The sequence below is a fragment of the Ctenopharyngodon idella genome, chromosome 6 (genome assembly GCF_019924925.1).
Source record: "Ctenopharyngodon idella isolate HZGC_01 chromosome 6, HZGC01, whole genome shotgun sequence".
Classification (NCBI taxonomy): Eukaryota; Metazoa; Chordata; class Actinopteri; order Cypriniformes; family Xenocyprididae; genus Ctenopharyngodon; species Ctenopharyngodon idella.
In genome coordinates, this window is record NC_067225.1 from 23,243,489 (window position 1) to 23,267,784 (window position 24,296).

Below are 24,296 nucleotides of genomic sequence, written 5' to 3' on the forward strand. Positions count from 1 at the left end.
TAAACCCAGCAAAAATCCACTGCTGTTTATACCAAGACATGTAGAATCTTATCTCAGGACAAAGTGAAATGACATCTGGACCTTATTCCTAAAGGCTCCAGTGAGGACCAGACCACCCCCATGCTGGTAACCTCTTTAAAGGGGCTTAAGGTGATTGATGTGGCTTGTGGAAGTGGAGATGCTCAGACCCTTGCTGTGACTGAGAATGGTATGACATCTGAAAAGAGCACTTTTAGAAATGGTTTTAAGAGGATGAGTGGATGATATGATCATATTTCTCTTGCTTACTCTTTACAGGTCAGGTATGGTCGTGGGGTGATGGGGACTACGGTAAACTCGGCCGTGGGGGTAGCGATGGATGCAAGACGCCAAAACTTGTGGAGAAGCTGCAGGATTTGGATATCGTGAAGGTTTGCTGCGGGAGCCAGTTCTCTGTAGCTCTTACTAAAGATGGACAGGTGTACACCTGGGGCAAAGGAGACAATCAAAGACTCGGCCACGGCACTGACGAACACGTCCGCTATCCCAAACTGCTTGACAGTCTACAAGGTTCAGAGTTTTCATTTGTTTTCAACCATTGTGTTTTCACAAAGTATTTCAGGTTTTTAAAAGCCTGAAGGCAAAGTCAACATGACAATTTTTTTTTTTTTTTCTATACATGTTCCTGATTTCATTGGAAACAATTCCTCATTGTGAAATATTTAATTCACACATTATTCTGAAGGGGAAAAAACCTTTGTTTTTTTTTGCAGTCTTTCATCAAAATATAGCAGTGTTGTTATTGTTAACTAAACTATTCTAACCAATAGCTAACCAATAGCTAAATATTTATGCATTTACTGTAGTTAAAGGATATTTGAAATCAACCCAAACAAACACACCCCTCCCTTCATTGCTTCACCCTCAAAATGCACGAACACGCAATGTAAGAGTATTGAATGTAAAGCCTGCTCTTAACATTCATTCTTTGTCAATTTAGGTAAGAGGGTGGTGGATGTAGCGGTTGGCTCTACACACTGCCTGGCCCTCACAGAAGAAGGGGAGGTGCACAGCTGGGGAAGTAATGATAAACTACAGCACTTTGACACGCTCTTCTCCAATAAGAAGCAACCTAAAGCCCTGCCGGGGCTCAACTCCAAACACATAGTGGGCATCTCCTGCGGCCCTGGCCAGGTATAAACTATCAGTCACCAAGATGTGATGCGTTGTATACTACTTTGACTGTGTGTGCTTATTATCTTTCATGTATTCTGTCACTCAGAGTTTTGCATGGTCATCATGCTCCGAGTGGTCCGTGGGGCTCCGTGTGCCATTTGTGGTGGACGTATGCACTATGACCTTCGACCAGCTGGACCTGCTGCTGCGGCAGGTCAGCGAGGGTATGGACGGCAGCTCTGATTGGCCACCGGCACAGGAGAAAGAATGCATGGTTGTGGCCGCTCTCAACCTGCTCAGACTACAGGTCAGTCATCTAAACTTTTATCCTTCTTCCATTTAAATGACAGAATGTGCATTAATTTATTCTAAAATAACAGTTTGAATGGTAGAGCATGTGTCCACTTAAAGTTATAGTTCCCTTAGAAATGAAAATCATCATTGTATTTAATCTATTTCAGCTCCATGCAGCCATCAGTAACCAGGTGGATCCTGAGGAGCTGGGTCTGGGCCTGGGCAGTGGGCTGCTTAACAACCTCAAGCAGACGGTGGTGACGCTGGCCAGCAACGCCGGGGTGCTTAACACCGTGCAGGCGGCCGCCCAGGCCGTGCTCCAGAGTGGCTGGTCAGTGCTACTGCCCACTGCGGAGGAAAGAGCAAGAGCCCTGTCCTCACTGCTGCCCAATGCAGGTCAGTGCATGAATTCTGTCCTTCGAAAACTGCTAGATACTGTAACACTCCATATTTGCATCTCTCCTTTATCATATCTATCATATTAGCTGGCTGTCTTAGCATTTTTGGATATGTGCAAAAATGGAAAAAAATAAATAAATAAATAAAAAGGTGATGATTTGTTTCCAGCACAACTCTCAGGGTGAAAAGCATTTTTGTGTTTTTTTAGCATCTGCTAATGAGATGAGTGTAAGTCCTGGCCGCCGCTTCATGATCGACCTCTTGGTTAGTAGTCTGATGGCGGATGGAGGGCTGGAGTCTGCTTTGAACGCTGCCATCACGGCCGAGATCCAGGTCAGCATGTTTTATTCATTAGTCACTTCATCATTTATTCACCCTTATTGCCTTATATTTGCAACAGTCAACAGAGTACTGCCAAAAAACAAAGAAGGAAACAGATTCATGACCCCTGAGGGGAAAGTGTCAAAAATCATTTAAATTTTAAGTAATGGTGTAATCCCAGACCTAATATACACAAGATTTTATTTTATTTTATTTTATTTTTTTATTGATTTTTTTTATTTATTTTATTTTATGTATTTTTATTTCTTTTGTTTTGTTTTGTTTTGTTTTGTGTTTTGACTTTCCAGTTAACTAATTTCTGTTCATCTTCTATTAGGATATTGAGGCAAAGAAGGAGGCACAGAAAGAAAAGGAGATTGATGAGCAGGAAGCCAGTGCTTCTTCTCTGCATCGTTGTCGCACCACACTGGACAAAGACCTGATCAACACCGGCATCTATGAGTCTGCCAACAAACAAAGCCTTCCATTGGTCCAGCTGGTCCAACAGCTGCTCAGGTACTGCAGACTCGCATTGCTGTGTTCATCAATCAGTCATTTGGAATCTTACAGAGGGTTTCAACAAAAGTATCATTTTCTTAATTAACTGAACTTGCTCCTTCTGGTGTATAGCCTGTAGTAACTCTTTTCCTTTGTGCTGTAGGAACATTGCTTCGCAGACTATAGCTCGCCTCAAGGATGTGGCACGACGGATCTCAAACTGCCAAGACACGGAGCAGGTCAGCAAAGAGCGCTCGGCCTCTCTGGACCTACTGCTGCGCTTTCAGAGGCTGTTGGTCTGCAAGTTGTATGTGGGTGTCAATGGCACTGTGGGTGTGGGAGGATACAGTAAGTAGAAGAACTGAATTTTTTGTGTGCATGGTCTTATGACCAGGGATTTTGTTATAGAAACCACCATTTGAGCATCAAGTCAACAGTTTCTCTCGTTGTCACAGCTTTGAGTCACTCAGAGATTCTGGGAGTTGGGTCTCTTTTGAAGAAGTACATGGCTTTGCTGTGCACACACATTGGGGATATCCTTCCTGTGGCCACCAGCATCGCCTTCAACAGCCATCGTCACTTTGCAGAGGTGGCACGTGTCCTTGAGGGAGATCTCACAGGTGAATATGCCATTTCATGTTAACATAAAAGATTAACCTAAATAAAGCTTATAAGATTCGACTAAATAAAGCTTTAGAACAATTCTGACATTAAAGAAAATTTAAAATTCTGTTTAAATAAGATGGTCTGGAATAAGATGAGGGTGAATTAAATGATGATTTTAAACAGAATATTTTAGTAATAGTAGTAGTAGATGATATTCATATTCATTTGCCAACCATCCTGTTCCTTCATCCTCCAGGTGTTTTGCTACCAGAGTTGATTGTATCTATTGTGCTGCTGCTGACCCATGATGCTGGCCTGATGCAGGAGACTGGATCCATTCCTTTGCTCGCTGCTCTACTGGAGCACCTGGACCGATTTAACCATCTCGCCCCTGGTACAGAGAGAGATGATAATGAGGATCTTGCATGGCCTGGACTCATGGGTAAGTGAGAAATACCAAATGTATGAAATGTAAAGGAACATTTATTTTACACAATATTTAGTCCATTTATTAAAGATATTAGAACGCAGAAATTCACAGTAGAGTAAATAAAGAGAAGTGATGCACAATTAGCTGTGACCTCTTTCTTTTCAGGATTCTTTTTCAATGGGCCGAGCTCAAAGAACAACGAGGAAGTGTCACTTATCCGCAAAGCTGACCTTGAGAATCATAATAAAGATGGTGGCTTCTGGACTGTCATTGATGGGAAGGTCTATGACATTAAAGACTTCCAGGCTCAGACTCTAACCGGGAACAGCATCCTCGGTATAGTGAACATGCTACTAAAATGCCCGAAACCTTTTACTTGAAATTCATTTTCAAATAAATAGTTTTGTAAGTTCATTGGCATCTGTTTTTCCTTCATAGCCCAGTTTGCTGGAGACGATCCTGTGGTAGCTTTAGAGGCCGCTCTCCAGTTTGAAGACACCAGAGAGTCCATGCAAGCTTTTTGTGTGGGCCAGTACATGGAGGTCTGTCTGACTTTGTATTCACCAGTTTCAACCTGCTTTATTACAAGAAAGTTCAGACTTCATTTTTCTTGTTGGTTCTCTGTTTGTCCAGCCCAACCAGGAAATGGTGACAACGCCTGACCTGAGCAGTCTGTCCTCACCTCTTATAGATGCTGAGAGGAACCTGGGTCTGCTGCTGGGGCTACATGCCTCGTATCTTGCTATGAGCACCCCTCTCTCCCGCATAGAGTTAGAATGTGCCAGTGAGTCTCTTTAATTAAGTTATGATATTACAAATGTTTCAGTAGTGCATAAAAAATCAAGACACAAATAAAAGAAATGAATAAAAAAAACATGTAAAACACGTTAACAGGTTAAAAGAAACTCTTAAAATGATTAAAACGTTTCACATTTTAAGTCAAACTTATTCTTCTGCCTTCCAGAATGGCTCCAGTCATCTATTTTCTTCGGTGGTCTTCAGACGAGTCAGATCCACTATAATTATAATGAGGAGAAGGATGAGGACCACTGCAGCTCTCCAGGGACCACCACACCAGACAAAGCCAAACTCTACTGCCGCAGAATCACCCTGAGTGATCATGCCCAGCCCTTCCTGCAGGCCATCGCTGACAACACTACCCAGGACCACACTGTGAAGGTTATACATAGTGAAAGACTATAATTTTTATTTGTCTCTTCATTTAGTATTATTTATTATACAGTCCATTCCCTAAGGTTTCACTGTCAATGTGTTTATCAGAACAGATACTGCATCATTTGTTCTGATGGTTAATGTTGGATTCTTTCTTATTTGCTGCAGGACTTTTTATGCCAAATCGAGCGGTGCTGTAAACAGTACCATCTCATCACTCCCATCACTTTTCCACCAGAACATCCTGTAGAGGAAGTGGGCCGCCTGCTGCTCTGCTGCCTTCTCAAGCACCAGGACCTTGGTAACTTAGAAAGTGTTTGTTGTATTGAATGTTTATAGTTTTAGTTTCTGAAATCCTGCTCACTGAACTAGCCGAAAACAGTTTATAAGTTTTATTGTTACTGACTGTCTTGTTTTGTTATTCTTTGAATATTCCTTTTTATTCATTAATAGTAAAATCTGTTTTCTTATGCAGGTCATGTTGCCCTCTCTCTTGTTGATCAATATGCCTTGGGTGTAGACCAGGGGAAACAGAGGTCCCTCCCCAAATCTGTGATTGATGTGTGTCGAATGGTGTACCAGGCCAAGTGTTCTCTGATAAAAGTGAGCAAAAACATGTAAATAATCTAAAAAAATGTATTATATTGTACCTTTTTCCTTGAAATATTCAGCTTGAGTTGTCAAATTTGGGATGAAATTTAAATGAGCAATTACAGGAGATTAATTTTAGTACCTTTTACTGTAGCTTTACATTTTAATTTATGTTAATACCAAGTGTAAATGGTGTTTAAGTGTATTGTGGTATGTCACCTTATCATTTACACCATGACAACCTTTTTGACCCCATCTTCTCTGATCTTTCCTGTATGGTACAGACTCACCAGGAGCAGGGCCGCTCTTATAAGGAGGTGTGCGCCCCAGTGATCGAGAGGCTGCGTTTCCTGTTTAATGAGCTCCGGCCTGCCGTCAGTAACGACCTGTCCATTGTGTCCAAACTGAAGCTGCTGAGCTCTCAGCCTCGCTGGAAGAGGATCACGCAGAAACTGATCAGAGACCGCCGCAAAAAAAGAGGTAATTAGTCTAACAGTTCATTTAAATGTTCAATGTAAAATGTTCAGTCTATAATAATAGTATGTTTTGCTTAATCTCTCAGTGCCTAAGAAGTCAGAGTCAGCTGATCTGGAGGAGTGTAAAATGGAGAGGGAAGGGACCAATGAGGAGCCGTCTGCTCCTATCAGTCCCGCCCCTGTGGACAAGAAACAAACAACTGTCAAATCTGCAAAGGTTTGCCCTTTTTTTTTTTTTTTTTTTTTTTTTCTCTCTCTCTCTAATTGAATCATGCATATCTCAGTCAGAGATTATCACAGCTGTGTCTAAAAATATCTCTTGCAGCTCTGACATCTAGTTGTTATTTCCATGTGTTATATCTACAGTCACTGTCCTTCTCAAGTTTCTTTAAATACCTTCCTCTTCAACAGCATCTTGTTCAGTTGTAGTTAATTATTTATTTATTATCCTTTAATGTGTAGTTTTGGTAGCTTTTAAAGGCACAATATGTAAGAGTTTTGGATTAAAATATCCAAAAACCACTAGAACAATGTTATATATTTTGTTCACTTGTGTACTTGCATTATCCCAAATGTTTCCAAGAATGTTTAAATCCAGAGAAATAAGCAATTTTAACCAGGACACAGACTGTGTCTGTGCGTCATCTATCAATGACATCGTACCCGTGTTATCCTCGGTTTCTGGTTTTATTTTGTAGAAACCATGGAAACACCAAAGACGCTTTAATATAATATGTATTTTATTAGACTGGTGAGCAACTGTTTGGATACATTAATTGACCAAAAACTAATCATTGTTATATAGGTCAACTCAGTAAGTCTTATTGTGTAAAATAACCATGAGTACCATGTTTTAGCATGATTAATATTGATCTAGCTTACAGCAGTGTCTCATAGCAGTCGCTGAGCGTACGCCCCGTTACCCCACTGCGTTACCCCACATACGAATGACCGGAAGAAGCGGAAATGGCGACTGCGGCATAATTAAACCGCCACTGCTCTCGAGCCGTGTGTCGCGCTTGTCTCTCATTAGCAATCGCTCCAGCGGTTTTCAGCCACACCTTGCTTCATACTACAGTAATGTTAATAAATCTTTAATACATTAGCTCATCCATGAATGTGATTCCTGCCCAAGTCTTGTCAGATTCTTTTCTACCAGCTGTAGACATGAAGTCAACACCTCCAATGATTCTGCGAAATCAAGACGTCATCAAGCTACGCCTTTGTTTCGAATAAGCAACCTCTAGCGGCGAAAAAACTACATAGTGTGCCTTTAATGTTTTTTTTTTTTGTTTGTTTTTTTTTAAATGTAGGGGTCTTTTTGTGTTTATAAATGTGACATGTTTTAAATACTTTTTATTTAGCTTTTCTTTACAAATATTATTATACTCTTGATTAGATTAGATTAAAAAGCATATCATGTAATTAAAAATGGAATTGATTGACAGTCCTATTTATTTATTAATTTTATTTTATTTTTTACGTCCTTTTAACTTGTAGCAGGATAAGTGGCAGCCTCTGCTAAACACCATAGGCAGCGTTCAGAAGTACCGCTGGTTTAGGCACAGTGTTCAGGGCTCCTTTTCTCAGTCCAGCCTCATGAGCACCATCGTTGAGTTTGCTCTGAAAGAGGAGCCGCTGGATGTGGAGAAGATGAGGAAATGCCTCCTTAAACAGCTGGAGCGAGCTGAGGTCCGGCTGGAGGGTATAGACACTATGCTTAAGCTGGCATCCAAAAACTTCCTCCTGCCCTCTGTACAGTATGCCATGCTTTGTGGCTGGCAGAGAGTTATACCTGAAGGGACCAATATTGGGTAAGTGCAAAATATAAACTATGAATAGCACTTCAAGCATGCTTGTGCTTACATTAATATCTACTTTGCTTAAATAGGGAGCCTCTGGCTGACTGTCTAAAGGATGTAGATCTCATTCCTCCATTTAACCGCATGCTGCTGGAGGTGACGTTCGGTAAACTCTATGCCTGGGCCATCCAGAACGTCCGCAACATCTTGTTAGAGGCCAGTGTCAAGTTCAAGGAGCTGGGTAAGTTTAAAGATCAAAAACTGTATTATCATTATACACAATAAAAGTTTGTGGTCTGTAAGATTTTTGTTTATGAAAAAAGCCTCTTGTGCTCATCAAGGCTGCATTTATTTGATCAAAAATACAGTAAAACAGTAATATTGTGAAATATTATTACAATGTTAAATATTAATAATTGTTTTATTTTTTGATGTCATTTATTCCTGTGATGGCAAACCTGAATTTTCAGAAGCCATTACTCCAGTCTTCAGTGTCACATGATCTTTCAGAAATCATTCTAATATTCCGATTTAGTGTTCAAGAAACATTTCTTTAATATGTTAATGTTTCAGGAATCTTTGAATAGAATATAACTGCATTTTATTTGAAATAGGAATCTTTTGTAACATTATAAAAGTCTTTACTCTTACTTTCGATCAATTTTATGTGTCCTTTCCTTAAAATAAATAAATCTTATTTTTGTATGGTAGAGTATGTAGTCTTTTCATTTTACTTATTGTTGTTTCCTCTCATCCAGGTGTGCAGCCAGTGCCTCTGCAGACTATTACTAATGAAAACCCAGCAGGCCCCAGTCTGGGTACCATCCCTCAGGCGCGCTTCTTGCTAGCCATGCTCCATATGCTCACTCTTAAACACGGAGCCAACAGTCTCAGCCTCCTGCTGAACTCCGGCATCCTCGCCCTCACCCAGAGTGTTCTCCGACTCATTGGTTAGCATCTTCTCTTTGTTTTATAGTGCAGTTGGAATCTCTTGTCATGTGGGTTCTGTTCTATAGGGTTGGATGGGGTTCTATTTCTATTTGGTGTGGTTTTTATTTCTTGGTATGAATGTGTCAGCATTGTATTTTACAGGTCCCAGCTCTGACAGCAGTGAGGAGGAGCTGAGCTCTGTAGCTCATGGAGACTCTGCCACAGTTCTCGAGGAGTCCAGGAAGGAGACGACCCCCACCCCTCTCCCCGCCTCCGGCCCTGAGTTGGCAGCTATGATGAAGATCGGCACTAGGGTGATGAGAGGACCTGACTGGAAGTGGGGAGACCAGGTTAGTTAATTCCGACGTGTTTGCATTTGTGTACACTTGAATTCTGCATTCTAAGTGTGGAAATGGCGGGTCATTTCATTTAAGTTCCTGTATCGTGTGTTTTAGGATGGCCCACCTCCAGGCCTAGGGCGTGTGATTGGGGAGTTGGGAGAAGATGGCTGGATTCGTGTCCAGTGGGATACCAGCAGCACCAATTCCTACAGGATGGGCAAAGAGGGCAAGTATGACCTTAAACTGGCCGAGCCGCCACCTGCCACCCAACCTGCCACAGAAGACTCTGACACAGAGGACGACACAGGTTAGTGCTGCACTCTGCTGTGGCATTGAGCCATTCCAGAGAACATAAGAATTACTTCCCAATCTTGGTGTTTTATTGTATTCAACCTTGCAATGTTGATTTATACAACCGCTCTCTCTTTCTCTCAGAAGGGGAGGTGATGGAGAAGAGTGTTCACCCTACTGCGATCATGTTGACCAGTACAGTTAACCTGTTGAAGACACTGTCCCTGTCTTCTGGGATTCATGCTGAGGTGATGCAGGTCGACGCCATTAGCACTCTGTGCGGTCTACTTAGGATACTGGTGGAGAGCGGAGCCAATGACAAGACTGGTATTTTTATTTTATTTATTTTTTAAAATTGTATCAAATTATTAAATGTCACATAGTAGTTAAAGACATTTCATATATAGAGGGTCCTTTCAAAATATAATATTTAAACCATATTTATCCCTCTCTTCTTTAGGTTGTTCATCTCACAAGCTGGTGTCCCTTGAGCAGCACAGGAGCTGGTGCACGCTGGGATTTATTCGCAGTATAGCTCTCATGCCCCAGATGTGCAGTACCTTGAGCTCCACTGCCTGGATAAATCTACTCATACGCATCGTGGAGGGCCACCAGTCCTTCACTGCAGTCACGCTACAAAGACAGGTGCCAGCACTGTTGTGGTTTCATTTAACTCTTATCATGAGTTCTGTTTGGGTTTAACAAGAGAAGGAGAGCTTTCCTAGTCTCATTAACTGTATAATTGTCATTCTAAAACTTTCATGAGTACCACAGGGTTAAAATGAGTGCAGCTGAGCGGTACACATTAGTGCTGTTGATAGGATCCATTTAGTGCCATGTTTTTATCAATCTCTCCTCGCTCCCTGGCAGATTCTTGCCCTGCGGCTTCTACAGGCAGTATTACCATCCTGGGATAAGACTGAGCGCTCACAGGATATGAAGTTCCTCGTGGAGAAACTCTTTGGGTTTCTCGGAAGCCTTCTCAGCACTTGTTCCTCAGATCTGCCCCTTCTCAGGGGTACTGTACATTTATTATTTCCTTTTCTCACTGTGGCATTTTTCTATTTTGTGCTTAAGTTCTTTGATTACAGGTAGTGCAAAGGCTGATATCAGGATGTCACCTTAATTTTTTTTTTTTGGTTACGTTTGGTGTTTTACAGAAGGCTTGATGCGTAGGAGAAAGTCCCGCCCTCAAGCCTCTCTGACAGCCACTCACAGCAGTACCCTAGCAGAGGAAATAGTGGCCGTACTGCGTATACTTCATTCCCTTGGCCAATGGAATGGCCTCATTAATGAATACATTAACTCTCAGCTGAGTGGCATCAGTGATGTCATGGCAGGCAGACACATTGAAGCGGTATGAGTCAAATGTATCACATTCATTAGTCAACCAATAATAGTGTTGTAAAATGATGACTTAAGGTGCTATATATTGATATTGAGCCCTGGCTAGAGGATTTTGAATTCTTCTACACTGTGTTTGTATCAGGCTGTGCTTGAAGACTACCTCCCCAATGCAGAAGCCCCTGCTGTGGGCAGTCTGATGGCTGTTTTGGCAGTCATTGGTGGGATTGATGGCCGTCTGCGCCTGGGTGGACCCGTGGTTCATGAGGAATATGGGGAGGGCACTGTGACTCGCATCACACCTAAAGGACGAATCACTGTTCAGTTCCACGAGATGAGGAACTGCAAAGTTTGCCTGCTCAGTCAGCTTAAGCCGGTACATATTCTCTAACATGCAGTATTACTCCCTGTTCATTCATCTTGCTGGATGGTAAAGTTGAGCGCATTGCATTGTAGGATACAGTATTCCACTCTGTGTTCTCTGTTGTAAATTGCACATGTACTCTACGATTCAAAAGTTTGGGGTCAGGTTAGTATGATTTTTTTTTTTTTTTTTTTTTTTTTTTTTAAAGGAAATCAATACTTTTAATTCAGCAAGGGTGCATTAAATTGGTCAAAAAGTGTAGGTAAATGTATTTTTATCGTTAAAAAATTTCTATTTCAAATAAATGCTGTTCTTTTGAACTTTCTATTATTAATCTTTTAAAAAAAAAATCTATCACGGTTTCCACAAAAAATATTAAGCAACACAACTGTTTCTTAAGCACCAAATCAGCATATAAGAATGATTTCTAATGGGTCATGTGACACTGAAAACTCCAGTAATGGCTGCAGACCCCAAATCCTGCAAACCCCAATCCTACAGACCCTAAACCTTTGAATGGTAGTGTAAAATATGGACAATAAACAATACAGTACTATATATTGAAGATCTATGAAGAGCAGTATGTTTTTACAAACATAGGCATTGTTTATCTCTGTGGTTGATGTTATGTTTATTTTCTGTCTTTTATATCTTTGCAGATTGACATGGTTCCATTCAGTGTTCAAAACCTGCCCTTCACTGAGCCCATGCTGACTGTGTGGGCACAGCTAGTCAACTTGGCAGGAAGCAAGCTGGAGAAACAACGCATGAAGAAATCCCTTAGCAGAGGACTTACAGGTACATCACATCATGAATCAGAAATAGACTGCTGCTTGTTAGCTCAACAACAAAAAAATTCTTCGGTGTCAGTATCACTGATTGTACGAACTTTGCACGTCATATGCTTACATAAGGGCTCTAGCATTGCGCATTCTCATATTACATTTTGCCGAATTTGCCGACTGTCAAGTTTATCCTGAATGGACTTTTCGGACTATAAAGGTAAGAATGAAATGGTCACTCCAATTGTTTTCTGTCCCTGTTTGACACTTTTTTTTTTTTCTTTTTTTTCTTTTTTTTCCCTCAAGTGCTAAAACTGCTGTTTATACAACGTGCTGTGTTTCCATGATTGTATAAAGCATGTGAATATGAGGCACGTGATTGGTTGTCTGTTGCTAAGCATCTAGGTGTAATATTCTAACACTGCACCATTTGACACTGTACAAGTTTGGAACCGCAATGCAGGGTTAACACTGCAAAAGTAAGTATTATTTTTTATAACACTGGGTAAAAAGCTGTGCTAACCCGCTTCTAAATAATATAAATAAGGGTAAAACATTCCCCTACCCGGGGTTAAAAACAGTGTTTAGAACAACGACAACCTGGAGTTAAGCGCAGTGCGAAAAGCCCTTATATGAATTTGCTAATCATTATCCAGAACTAATCCAGAACTACAATTGGTATCATCAGAGTATAATGACACCCACGGTGCTTCTTTGCATTGTTGAAACATGCAGAATCATCTGTTCCACCCAAACTAATCTATGTATGAAAATATGTATTCTGGTTTGTTTGTCATTGCAGCGGATCAGGTGGATGTGCATTTGCTGCGGTGTCAGCAGCTCAGGCTATACGTCCTGAAGGCAGCACGTGCTCTGCTCTCCCACCAGGACAAACTCCGACAGATCCTTTCTCAGCCAGCCGTCATAGACGTCAGCCCCAATCCTACAGGTGCAATGATATTTCCATGCTGTGGTGCCATAAGTGTTTCAATTTTTATCGTTCTAAGCTGGCACAGTTGTGATGAAGATTAAATATCTAAGTGTAAACTGACTGTAATGTACTGGAAATGATTTGAACAGAATTGCATCTGGTTGTATCACATCACTACCCCCTGGTGGTCATATGTATATATATATATTTTTTTTGGTGTTTGCTTTTAAATATGGTGCCTATAGAGTGGTGCAGGGATGATGTCAAAACCCGGAAGACTAATTTGCCAGTGGTTCCCTCAAGATAATTCTGTGGGTTTTTATTATAGAGTTTTTCAATTTATGAGTAAAATAAGGTCTGTGGTAAACATAACTTGATACTTGGACATTTTGTTCTACAACATAAACTGCACACACACCCCAAACGTTCTTATCTAGTTACTAATTAAAAACACGTTTTTTTTTTTTTTTTTTTTTAATTAAACATAACGGCCTTAAAATTCGCATTTTCGATTTGGCTATGTAATTAAAGTTGTAGAGAAAAACCACATTATAAAAGCCCATAGGAAAATCTTGAGCGAACCACTGGCAAAATTTTCTTCCAGGTTTTGATGTCATCCCTGCACCGCTCTATTCTGACAAAGATCGATATGTTGCTCACAATAACAACAGTCTATTTTCTTTGGGAATGACAATTGTGTAATGTTATGATTTTGTGTGTTTGTGTTTAGAGGATCAGTGTGTGTCATCTCCTGATGTGGGAGATTTGTCTCCTGAGGGTCCTCAGCCTCCCCTCATCCTCCTCCAGCAGCTGCTGTCAGCTTCCACTCAACCTTCCCCCATCAAAGCCATATTCCACCGCCAGGAGCTGGAGGTCAGAGACCACATTTACACTTCCTTGACATTTTTATTGAATGAATGTTAAATGACATGCTTTTGACATGCTTTTGCTATAATAGTTATATAATAGCTGTGTTATTTATGTCTTTTGCTTATAATATAATATAATATAATATAATATAATACAGTTTTTTTTATTATTGTAAAATATTTTTATTCAGCAAAGTTGCATTACATTGATCAAAAGTGTTTTTTTTTTTGTTTGTTTTTTTTATCATTTTTTTTCGAATTGATTCATTTTGAAATTGTTTGTTTCTAATTACTTTATAATACATAAAATAAATATAAATAAATATTATTTCACAATATTACTGTTTTTTTTGTTTGTTTTTTTTTTACTGTATTTTGGATCAACAAAATGCAGCTTTGGTGAGCATAAGAGAGCATTTTTTTTTTTTTTTTTTTTTTTTTTCCAAAAGCATTAAAAATCTTACCAACTTTTGAACTGTTCTATAAAGTAATGTTACTTTTTTAATAAATATTCTTAGTGGAAATACTATGTTTCATATGTTGTTGATAGAACATGCATTGTATGTGAATGTGAACCTAAACGGTTCAGTTACCAGCTAAAGATGTACTAGATGTTACATCACCCCATTCCTCCATATTTTTTTTCTCCCCTGAATTTCAAATGTCTTCACTCAGTTTTTGTGTGTATGTGTGTTTAGGCAGCAGCTCTGGCTGTGTGTCAGTACCTGGCAGTTGAATCCACACACCCGTCCTCCCCTCTGTTTGAGGACAGCAGCTCTAGCGAGGCCACAACACCGGTCACTGTGCAGCATATGCGCCCACCCAAGCAGAAGAAACACAAGACCTCACCTGTGCCCCCTGCTCCCATCGTCCTGCAGCTGATGGAGATGGGCTTTCAAAGAAAAAACATTGAGTTTGCCCTTAAATCACTGTCTGGAACCACAGGCGCCTCTGGAGTGCCAGGTAATGCACCAATAGCTCAAGTTTTTGAAATGTTAAATTGTCATAAATTGTATTCAGAGTTGGCACTACATGCTTGGGTACTCAAAGTTCCTACCCTTGCATTGCTTACATGGTACAATAGAAATACCATGGTCACTTGTACACTAGCATGTTGGTTTTACTGTTATTTTTCAAGTATCTTGGAGTAAATACCATGTTATATGAATATAGTATTCATACAGTACCATATATCTGTGTCATGCTATCCCCACCGTATTTTTTGTAAGAATACATTCATTCATGATTGCTTGGGTTTCAGGTGTAGAGGCATTGGTGGGCTGGTTGTTGGACCATCCAGATGTTCACATTACAGATCTGTCAGATGCAGATACTGTATCAGATGAATACTCTGATGAAGAGGTGCTGGAAGAGCTAGAGGAGCCTGAGCCAGCCTTCCCTGTGGTGTGTATAATAATATGTACACAAACTGATCCGTCACACACCAGATATGAGGTGAAGATTCACTTGTAGTCATTTAATGTGTGACTAACGCTCTTTCTTTTGCATGTCAGCCTCCTGGGGTTGTGGTTACTGAGAGTCAGACGTTTAAAAAGAGGTCGGATTTTCAGAGCAACGATGATTACGCTGTATATGTGAGAGAGAACATTCAGGTGAGGAGCTACACTTCTTTACTTAGTGGTTTGCATATGCACTTAAAAAAATGGAATGTTGGGTTTCCTGTAAAATTATTGAAACATCCTTAAAATGAGATTAATGTGATGTAGAAGCAACCTAAATTTATGCTTAAAATGAGAAAAAGCTATTATTCTTCTGGAAAAATGTTATGCAATTTTTCTTTAGTAAATATTTAAAATTTTACTGGAAAACAAGAACACTAATTAAGAACTGATTGAACTGTGTGTTGCAGGTGGGCATGATGGTGCGTTGCTGTAGGACATATGAGGAAGTATATGAGGGAGATGTGGGGAAAGTGATCAAGCTGGACAGAGATGGCCTGCATGATCTAAATGTGCAGTGTGACTGGCAGCAAAAAGGAGGAACTTACTGGGTCCGTTACATCCACACTGAGCTGCTGGGTAATTCTCGTTCTGATCTGCTCTTAAACCGTTTATAAGGACTGTATAAGTCCTAACTGCATTTTTATTTTAATTATATTTAAACCTTTTTTTTTTTTTTTTTTATAAATTAAAGCTTTCAGTTATAGTGAATTGTCATTATAAAATATTTATTTATTTATTTATTTGCATTTCTGTGTTTCCCAGGATTTCCTCCTCAGAGTTCTCCGTCTCACATAAAGATTGGTGATAAAGTGCGAGTGAAGCCCTCGGTCACAACACCGAAGTACAAGTGGGGATCTGTCACTCACAGGAGTGTGGGTGTGGTCAAAGGTAACATGATTGTGTTTAAACAATTTTTCTGTCACAGGTTTAGAGGAATAGTTCACCTCTAAAATGAGTGGCTCATCCTCATGTTATTCAAAACTGGTATGTTTTCCATTTTTGGGTGAGCTATCCCTTTTTGTATATAGCAATTTTGTTTTGCTATACATCTCAAACCTGTAGAACAGGGCTGTCTATTCAGCTATAATTAAGAACTGTATTTAAGTTTCATCATTGTGTGTAACATTTGTGTCCAGCCTTCAGTGCCAATGGGAAAGATGTGATAGTGGACTTTCCTCAGCAGTCACACTGGACTGGACTGCTGTCAGAGATGGAGCTTGTGCCCAGCATACATCCTGGTGTCAGGTACACACAGTACAAGTGCAAATAATATCAAGACAATGAATAAATAAACAACTAACAAACATTTTCTCACCTTTCACTTTCCTTAGGTGTGATGGATGTCAGATGTTCCCTATAAACGGCCCCAGGTTTAAGTGTCGGAGCTGTGATGACTTTGACTTTTGTGAGAGCTGCTTCAAGACCCGTAAACACAACCCTAGACATTCATTCGGACGAATAAATGAACCAGGTCTGAGAAATTTCTGTGTATAATTTAATAGCTACTTTATGTAGTTTGGCATTACAGCAGTGTAAACTTCTTCATGGGATGTAACCAGTCCTTTTTGACCTAATAATTTCTCTTTAGGTCAGTCACAAACCTTCAGTGGGCGCTCAGGAAAGCAGCTGAAGAGACATCACAGCAGTCAGCGTGGTATGCTGATTGACGAGTGGTCCAGAGTGGTAAAGAACCTCAGCGTGTCGTCCTCCGTTAACCAGGCGTGTCGGCTCATTGACTGTGGAGAGCAGTGCTGGCAGTCCTCAGGCTCTCAGGGCAAGGTCTGTCTCATTATATGCATACACTAGCATTCAAATGTTTGGGGTCAGTAAGATATTTTTTAAAAAACTATACTTGCAATAAAGTTACAGTTTAGTAAAACAACAATTTAGTTACAGTGTTAATTTTCTTGTTCGCATATTAAAGATCAATTCGAAACACTTGTTTGAAAGTTTAATTGAAAATCAATTATATGTTTTATTTTGCTGGTTTTCAATAGCACTGGATCAGGTTGGAGCTTTTCCCTGATATCTTGGTCCACAGACTGAAAATGATCGTAGATCCAGCTGACAGCAGCTACATGCCTTCACTGGTGGTGGTGTCAGGTAAAAAAAAACAAAAAAAAAAAAACACAAGAAGCCTTTCAGGTCAGTCATAATCTAACCTTTAATGGGTGACCTAATAAACTGCGTTTGTCCTTCAGGTGGAAGCTCGCTCAATAACTTGATTGAGCTGAAGACCATCAACATCAATCCCACAGACACCGCGGTCTCTCTACTCAATGACTGCACAGATGTTGGTTTGAATTTCCTCACAAACGTCTGTTCTTTTGGGCTGTTTCTTTAGGGATGCTGAGCACTCTTGTATTTGTGTGTTCAGTATCACAGGTACATCGAGATTGCCATAAAACAGTGCCGGAGTTCAGGGATCGACTGTAAGATCCATGGCTTGAGCATTGTGGGTCGTGTCCGTGCAGAGGATGAAGATCTGGCTACTGTGCCTTTCCTGGCGTCTGACAATGAGGAAGAGGAAGATGAGAAGACAGCGACTGGAAGGTGTGTGATTTGAGGATTTATCATAGAAGAAAATGCATTATCTGGTATGTCATTGAGGTTCTTTTTTCAATCTCTCTTTGCAGTCTGTCTCGAAAGAGGTTGTCCGGGCTGGAGTCTGCTGCCACCATCAGAACTAAAGTCTTTGTCTGGGGTCTCAATGATAAAGACCAACTTGGAGGACTTAAGGGGTCCAAGGTCAGTAATGTGAAAAAAGGCATTCAGTTTTGTAGTTTTTAAAATGTATTTATTTGATATAAAACAATATTTTCCGTAAAGGCCTTGAATGTTTAAAAACCTTTTTTTTTTTTTTTTTTTTTTTTTAGCTACAGCTTGCAAAGACAAATCTATAATTTCTGTAAAGGCCTTGAAGGTTTGATAGCATAACTTTTTTTTTTTTTTTTTTTTTTAAGCTACAGCTTTCAAAGACAAATCTATAATATTTTCGGTAAAGGCCTTGAAGTTTTGAAAGGCTTTACTTTTTTTTTTTTTTTTTTTTTTTTAAGCTATAGCTTACAATGATAAATCTTGGTGTTTTGTTTTCTCTCTCAGATCAAAGTCCCATCATTCTCAGAGACGCTGTCTGCTCTGAATGTAGTGCAGGTGGCTGGAGGCTCTAAAAGTCTTTTTGCTGGTGAGTTGTTTAAAAATAACAAAAGCAGGCCTTTTATCCTTTTCTGGCTGCTTAATGCCATGTATTACAGTGATTTATACCAGTAGTTAAGGGATGTATGAAATTTCCAACCCTGGGTGTGTGACGCAAGGCTGTAAAAATCACTAACAAATGACTTTGTGTGCCCTTTTGCAGTATGATGCAAGATACCAATGTGTCTTCCTAGTTGTATTTTAAATCTGAAATTACTTTATTTGCCATGGCATTGAATGCGTATTATTATAGTATTACATTTTACTCATTAACCAAATGAATGATTGATTCTTTGTCTTTACAGTGACTGCTGAAGGTAAAGTATATGCCTGTGGAGAGGCCACTAATGGAAGACTTGGTTTAGGACTGTCCAGTGGAACCATCCCCATACCAAGACAGATATCTGCCCTCAGCAACTATGTGGTCAAAAAGGTTGCTGTACATTCAGGTATGCCCTTTTTCCATTTTAAGGAAAGCATCCCATGTTGTCAGAACTGGTTCTTTAAATTGGATACACTGTTTGTGTGCAGGTGGAAGGCATGCCATGGCATTGACTGTGGATGGTAAAGTGTTCTCTTGGGGTGAAGGAGATGATGGCAAGCTTGGGCACTTCAGCCGAATGTAGGTTATTTGCAACTTCAACAGTAATGTAGAACATGTACAAGATTTCTAGAGGGATGTGATGAGAATTTATTTATTTATTTTTTTTTTTAAACCAGGAACTGTGATAAGCCACGGCTAATCGAGGCGTTGAAAACCAAGCGCATTCGAGATATCGCCTGTGGTAGCTCTCACAGTGCTGCCATCACCTCCAGTGGAGAATTGTACAGCTGGGGTCTGGGTGAATATGGCCGCCTGGGCCATGGGGACAACACCACTCAGCTCAGACCCAAAATGGTATTTGTTTTACTTATCTCAGTAAACTCAAGAATTCTCGGTTTAGAACTGCAGGGTTCCAGTATTTTTTTTGCAGAGCAATCCATATAAGGTGGAGGTGATGTACAACTTTTTGAAAAATGAATGGGAGAAATTCACAATAATGCTCAATTCGGCAGCTCCAAGTCCAGCTTTTGAGTTATAAGAGCCAACTGCCCTTTTAATAATTTTTTTTTTTTGTCCATTAACTGGACAAGACTGAAAAATAGAGTTTTAAGTGCGATTTGAGCTAAATGAGCTATAATGTCATTGTCAGAATTTATTTATTTTTTAATATGTACTTGAAATTGAATCTTGACCATTTTGGAGATTTCAGTCTTTCCCCATTCATGTAAATAGGAGCTGTACTTGTATGCTTGTTGCGTACATAGAAAACATCTGTCAAATTGCCAAGATGACTGCAGAGTGAACTGACTTGTTTTAAAGAAACTTTGCTTATGCGCTTTGTACAACAATTTAAATAAACTGAATTCTGTTTAGTACAGTGTGTCCCTCATTGCACTGGATCAAACTTGTCTGTATCTGGTTTGCAGGTCAAGGTGCTTATAGGCCATCGTGTTGTCCAGGTAGCTTGTGGCAGTCGAGATGCCCAGACTCTCGCCCTTACGGATGAAGGTAGATACCTGCATTTTGTTTTGTAGATTTAATTTGAGGTGTTTTGTTTTTCTTTTGATGTTTGTGGTGGTGTTGTGTTTTTTATTTTTATTTTTTTTATACATTGCTGAAGGTATATGAATGTATGTTTATGTATGTTTTGTAGGACTAGTGTTCTCATGGGGAGATGGAGACTTTGGGAAGCTGGGCCGTGGCGGCAGTGAAGGCTGTAACATTCCTCAGAACATTGAACGTCTGAATGGGCAGGGGGTGTGTCAGATCGAATGTGGAGCTCAATTCTCCCTTGCCCTCACCAAATCTGGAGTTGTCTGGACCTGGTATGAATTTAAGAGGAGATTTGGATTTTTCAGAGGCATTACAATACAATTCATGATTGGTATGAGTTACTTTTTTTCCCCGAGTAATCCCTAACATGATTGAAATGTCGTCATGTTGTATTGTGCAGGGGTAAGGGCGATTACTTCCGACTGGGTCACGGCACAGACGTTCACGTGCGCAAACCCCAGATGGTTGAAGGACTGAGGGGGAAGAAGATTGTTCATGTGGCTGTGGGGGCTCTGCACTGCCTGGCTGTCACAGACACTGGACAGGTGGGCTACGTTTTTTTTTCTTTTGCATTTACCTGCATACTTTGCTTGGTTTTTTATTTTGGCACATTAAACAACTGATGATGCATGCTAAACACAACTCGCCTTTTGTTGATGAAAAGCTATTTGCTTTAGTGCTTGTGTAAGATGAAGTGTTGTTTCGGTAGGTGTACGCGTGGGGGGATAATGACCATGGGCAGCAGGGAAACGGCACAACCACGGTCAACAGGAAGCCTACTCTGGTGCAGGGTCTAGAGGGGCAGAAAATTACCCGTGTGGCCTGCGGCTCCTCTCACAGCGTGGCCTGGACCACCGTAGATGTCACCACACCCTCTGTCCATGAACCTGTCCTCTTCCAGACTGCCAGAGACTCTCTTGGAGCCTCTTATCTTGGTAAAATCTGCCCCATTTCAATTGCTTTGGTGTGGCTGTGTGCCTATTACTTAAAGTTGAAGTTTTGTGGGTGTTTTTTTTGTTGTTTTTTTTCTTATAGGTGTGCCATCAGACAGTGACCCATCTTTACTGAGTAATAAGCTGAATGGTGTGAGCAATGTGAAGCCCAATAGGCCATCTCTGGCAAAGATCCTGCTCTCTCTGGATGGTAATCTGGCCAAACAGCAGGCCCTGTCCCATGTGCTCTCTGCCCTGCAGATCATGTATGCCAGGTATGACTTTAATGGCTTTAGAACTACTTTTCATCCCAGGTTGATTTGTTTTTCTGTTCCATAAAATAAAATAAAAGCTCTGGTATCACTTAATCACCCTCATGTCATTTGAAATCCGTAGGGATGCAGTGGTGGGAGCATTGATGCCTGCCTGTATGATTCCTTTGGAATGTCCCTCCAGCTCTCCGGTGCCACCTTCAGATTGTTCATCAGCTTCCAGTCCCTGTGAGGCTGAGGGTCCAGCCCTGCCCTCAGAGACAGAGGAGAGGGTCAGTCCACACCCCTGGATGGACAGCAAACGAGGAGAGGTGAAGAATGCTGCCTCATTCACATTTGCTGTACTTTTTTTTTTTGTTTATTTTGTGATTAATTTTCAGTATCCCAAAATGTTCAACTCTTTCTCCTTCTTTTTTTTTTTTTTTTTTTTTTTCTCTTTCTTTCCCTTTCACGAAAAAAAAAAAACAAAACAAAGAAAAAACAGTACATGCTCTGCATTTAAATGCTCATTCTGTTGTATGTTATTGTGTGGTCTAGGTGACCACATCTGAGGATGCCACTACCCCGTCTTCAGCAGTGACCCCTTCCGCTGCCTCTGCCTCATCTCGGCCCTTCATCCCAGTCACAGATGACCCTGGTGCCGCCAGCATCATTGCTGAGACCATGACCAAAACCAAGGAGGTCAGTCACAAATGCTTTCTTGCAATAGTGTTTATAAATGTATTTATTTGTTTGTTTGTTTTTGTTTATATGCTTTTTATTTTAATTTGTTTAATTTGATTGATTTGATTTTTAATTGATTGATTTTATTTATTGATTTCAATTGGTTCAAATTCAATTGGTTTATTTTTATTTATTTATTAAGTTTATTTGATTTGATTTTTATTTTATTTATTTATTTTTTTATATAAATGTTTGATTCACCAGCCTGAAAACTTATTTCAAATTTTCTTAAACTGCGATAATGAATTAATAATCATGGATGCATGTCACAATTTATGCTTGTGTGTTTCTTGTTTTGTTTACCGAAAGGGATTTATTGTCCTGTTGTTTGACAAAGCCAGCTATTTTCTTTTATTTTATTTATTTTTAAAATTTATTTATTTATTTTGGATTAAGGAATCCTATAAATGTATGGCTCTTTGCTTGAGCATTATAGAGGAAAAATAGCAGAATGACCTAAGTGAATTCTTGTCTACCGGTCATAGAAATGTTCCTGTTGATCATACTTTGTAAATGTTTGTTCCTGACAATTAAAATGAAATGCATGCAATTTAAGTCTGTTTGGAAAAAAAGATTACATTTGTATGTTGTGCCATAATCCCATATAGAGTAGTCAACATTTGAAGTGGATCAAAAAAGTTCATCAAAGTTGTCCTAAGAAGAATGTTTTAGGACAACTTTGATGGTTTTGATCCACTTCAAATGTTGACTACTGTATAAATAAACTGAAGTGATATTTATAGTGGCTTGGTTTGATTTATTGGTACAGGACTCTGAGAGCCAGAGTAAAGCAGTGGGCCCAGAGCCACAATATCTGGATGAGTTCACCAGTCTGCTGGTTCCCGATGACACACGTGTGATGGTAGACTTGTTGAAACTGGCTGTGTCTCTGCGCTCAGGCGATAAAGGCAAGGAAGTGCTGTCTGCTGTGCTATCTGGCATGGGTACAGCCTTCCCACAGGTAAAAACCAAAAAACGGCTCTTTTGTTACTAACTACATGTTTTCTAAAATGGATTTCATCTTTTAAATCTTTGTGCTCATATCTGAATGAATTTTTATGCAGGTGGCAGATATGCTGCTGGAGCTGTGTGTGACTGAGTTAGAGGATGTGGCCACAGACTCTCAAAGTGGACGACTGTCCTCACAGCCTGTGGTGGTGGAGAGCAGTCACCCGTACACTGACGACACTTCCACCAGTGGAACTGTGAAAATACCAGGTCACCTTGTGTTTTTCTGTTTATGTAATATCTCAGCAGCTTTCACAACCTCATTAGTGGTGCTTGCCAAATGGTTGTTATTGCTCAATTGAACAAATCCCTAAACCTAAGTGTTAAACTTTAGCACAGTGAAAAGCAAATGGGAATGAATTAACTCATTATTATTTGATGATAAATACAGGAAGAACAAACATATTGTGAAATATTATTACAATTTAAAATTTCTCATTTTAAATGTTTATATGTAATCTATTCCTGTGATAGGGAAAGGCTGAATTTTCAGCATCATTACTCCAGTCTTCAGTGTCACATGATCAAACCTACCTATTTAAATTAGCTTTCTCTGATCAGTTTTAAATATTGTGTTATATAGCTGTTGCTTGTTGTATCGTGTCTTGATTTGTTTTATGACTATCATTCTACTGTACGGTGTCCTTGAGTGTTTTGAAAGGTGCCTATAAATAAATTGTATTATTAATATTATTATTCAGAAATCATTCTAATATGCTGATTCGATGCTCAAGAAACATTTCTTATTATTATCAATGTTAAAAAAAACAGTTATGCTGCTGCATAATATATTTGTGGAAACCATGATTCTTTTTTTTTCAGGATCTTTTTAATAGAAAGTTCAAAAGATTATATTTATTTATTTATTTATCTATTTATTTATTTTTTTATAAAATAAAAATGTAAAGGTCTTTACAGCACTTTTGATCGATTTAATGCATCCTTGCTGAATAAAACGATTAATTTCTTAAACATATTACTCACCCCAAACTTTTGAATTGTAGTATAGATGCTCTGTGGAAAATAATGAATAAAATTTAGGAGATTTGAATATTTTTTTTTTTTATTATTGAAATGATTTCAGGTGCTGAAGGGTTGAGGGTAGAGTTTGATCGCCAGTGTTCAACAGAAAGGAGGCATGACCCACTTACCATTATGGATGGAGCCAATAGGATTGTGTCTGTTCGATCAGGTGACATTATTTTGTCTTTTTATTTAAACACCAGTCAAAAAGTTGTTGTTAGAACTATTGGTCACACAACTTTACTTGTCTCCACCCCTTCAGGTCGTGAGTGGTCTGATTGGTCCAGTGAATTGAGGATTCCAGGAGATGAGCTCAAATGGAAGTTCACCAGTGACGGATCTGTTAATGGCTGGGGATGGCGCTTCACTGTCTATCCCATCATGCCTGCTGCTGGTACATCAGTTTAATGTGACATCACTTCATTTTTTATGCTTCATATGTAATATGATATTCTGAAGTGCTTGACCTTTTATTGAATTACTTGC

At 39.7% G+C, this 24,296-nt stretch overlaps 1 protein-coding gene across 4 annotated transcripts in view; it reads left to right on the plus strand.

Annotated features, from left to right (window-relative positions):
- The window catches only part of herc2 (HECT and RLD domain containing E3 ubiquitin protein ligase 2), a 53,825-nt gene that overhangs the window by 16,955 nt on the left and 12,574 nt on the right, over positions 1 to 24,296 (plus strand). For 2 of the 4 annotated variants that reach the window (XM_051895990.1, XM_051895991.1), the window contains exons 14-71: positions 95 to 208; positions 298 to 549; positions 980 to 1,173; positions 1,262 to 1,462; positions 1,617 to 1,845; positions 2,057 to 2,181; positions 2,507 to 2,685; positions 2,831 to 3,015; positions 3,123 to 3,287; positions 3,530 to 3,715; positions 3,869 to 4,039; positions 4,142 to 4,245; positions 4,337 to 4,487; positions 4,668 to 4,882; positions 5,045 to 5,177; positions 5,352 to 5,479; positions 5,752 to 5,947; positions 6,030 to 6,160; positions 7,444 to 7,757; positions 7,835 to 7,986; positions 8,504 to 8,695; positions 8,838 to 9,025; positions 9,131 to 9,323; positions 9,452 to 9,634; positions 9,768 to 9,952; positions 10,178 to 10,325; positions 10,468 to 10,664; positions 10,797 to 11,027; positions 11,675 to 11,813; positions 12,600 to 12,746; positions 13,459 to 13,601; positions 14,296 to 14,560; positions 14,859 to 15,001; positions 15,112 to 15,210; positions 15,468 to 15,636; positions 15,823 to 15,948; positions 16,197 to 16,305; positions 16,392 to 16,531; positions 16,649 to 16,839; positions 17,058 to 17,163; positions 17,262 to 17,353; positions 17,438 to 17,613; positions 17,697 to 17,808; positions 18,163 to 18,244; positions 18,561 to 18,704; positions 18,787 to 18,877; positions 18,976 to 19,153; positions 19,726 to 19,807; positions 19,953 to 20,124; positions 20,253 to 20,397; positions 20,562 to 20,787; positions 20,888 to 21,059; positions 21,181 to 21,367; positions 21,594 to 21,737; positions 22,549 to 22,740; positions 22,844 to 22,997; positions 23,872 to 23,979; positions 24,073 to 24,204. In XM_051895990.1, coding sequence (XP_051751950.1) covers positions 95 to 208; positions 298 to 549; positions 980 to 1,173; positions 1,262 to 1,462; positions 1,617 to 1,845; positions 2,057 to 2,181; positions 2,507 to 2,685; positions 2,831 to 3,015; positions 3,123 to 3,287; positions 3,530 to 3,715; positions 3,869 to 4,039; positions 4,142 to 4,245; positions 4,337 to 4,487; positions 4,668 to 4,882; positions 5,045 to 5,177; positions 5,352 to 5,479; positions 5,752 to 5,947; positions 6,030 to 6,160; positions 7,444 to 7,757; positions 7,835 to 7,986; positions 8,504 to 8,695; positions 8,838 to 9,025; positions 9,131 to 9,323; positions 9,452 to 9,634; positions 9,768 to 9,952; positions 10,178 to 10,325; positions 10,468 to 10,664; positions 10,797 to 11,027; positions 11,675 to 11,813; positions 12,600 to 12,746; positions 13,459 to 13,601; positions 14,296 to 14,560; positions 14,859 to 15,001; positions 15,112 to 15,210; positions 15,468 to 15,636; positions 15,823 to 15,948; positions 16,197 to 16,305; positions 16,392 to 16,531; positions 16,649 to 16,839; positions 17,058 to 17,163; positions 17,262 to 17,353; positions 17,438 to 17,613; positions 17,697 to 17,808; positions 18,163 to 18,244; positions 18,561 to 18,704; positions 18,787 to 18,877; positions 18,976 to 19,153; positions 19,726 to 19,807; positions 19,953 to 20,124; positions 20,253 to 20,397; positions 20,562 to 20,787; positions 20,888 to 21,059; positions 21,181 to 21,367; positions 21,594 to 21,737; positions 22,549 to 22,740; positions 22,844 to 22,997; positions 23,872 to 23,979; positions 24,073 to 24,204 — 9,408 coding nt within the window. The remainder of the gene's footprint in view (positions 1 to 94; positions 209 to 297; positions 550 to 979; positions 1,174 to 1,261; positions 1,463 to 1,616; positions 1,846 to 2,056; positions 2,182 to 2,506; positions 2,686 to 2,830; positions 3,016 to 3,122; positions 3,288 to 3,529; positions 3,716 to 3,868; positions 4,040 to 4,141; positions 4,246 to 4,336; positions 4,488 to 4,667; positions 4,883 to 5,044; positions 5,178 to 5,351; positions 5,480 to 5,751; positions 5,948 to 6,029; positions 6,161 to 7,443; positions 7,758 to 7,834; positions 7,987 to 8,503; positions 8,696 to 8,837; positions 9,026 to 9,130; positions 9,324 to 9,451; positions 9,635 to 9,767; positions 9,953 to 10,177; positions 10,326 to 10,467; positions 10,665 to 10,796; positions 11,028 to 11,674; positions 11,814 to 12,599; positions 12,747 to 13,458; positions 13,602 to 14,295; positions 14,561 to 14,858; positions 15,002 to 15,111; positions 15,211 to 15,467; positions 15,637 to 15,822; positions 15,949 to 16,196; positions 16,306 to 16,391; positions 16,532 to 16,648; positions 16,840 to 17,057; positions 17,164 to 17,261; positions 17,354 to 17,437; positions 17,614 to 17,696; positions 17,809 to 18,162; positions 18,245 to 18,560; positions 18,705 to 18,786; positions 18,878 to 18,975; positions 19,154 to 19,725; positions 19,808 to 19,952; positions 20,125 to 20,252; positions 20,398 to 20,561; positions 20,788 to 20,887; positions 21,060 to 21,180; positions 21,368 to 21,593; positions 21,738 to 22,548; positions 22,741 to 22,843; positions 22,998 to 23,871; positions 23,980 to 24,072; positions 24,205 to 24,296) is intronic. The other 2 variants (XM_051895993.1, XM_051895992.1) reach the window with 2 other exon arrangements.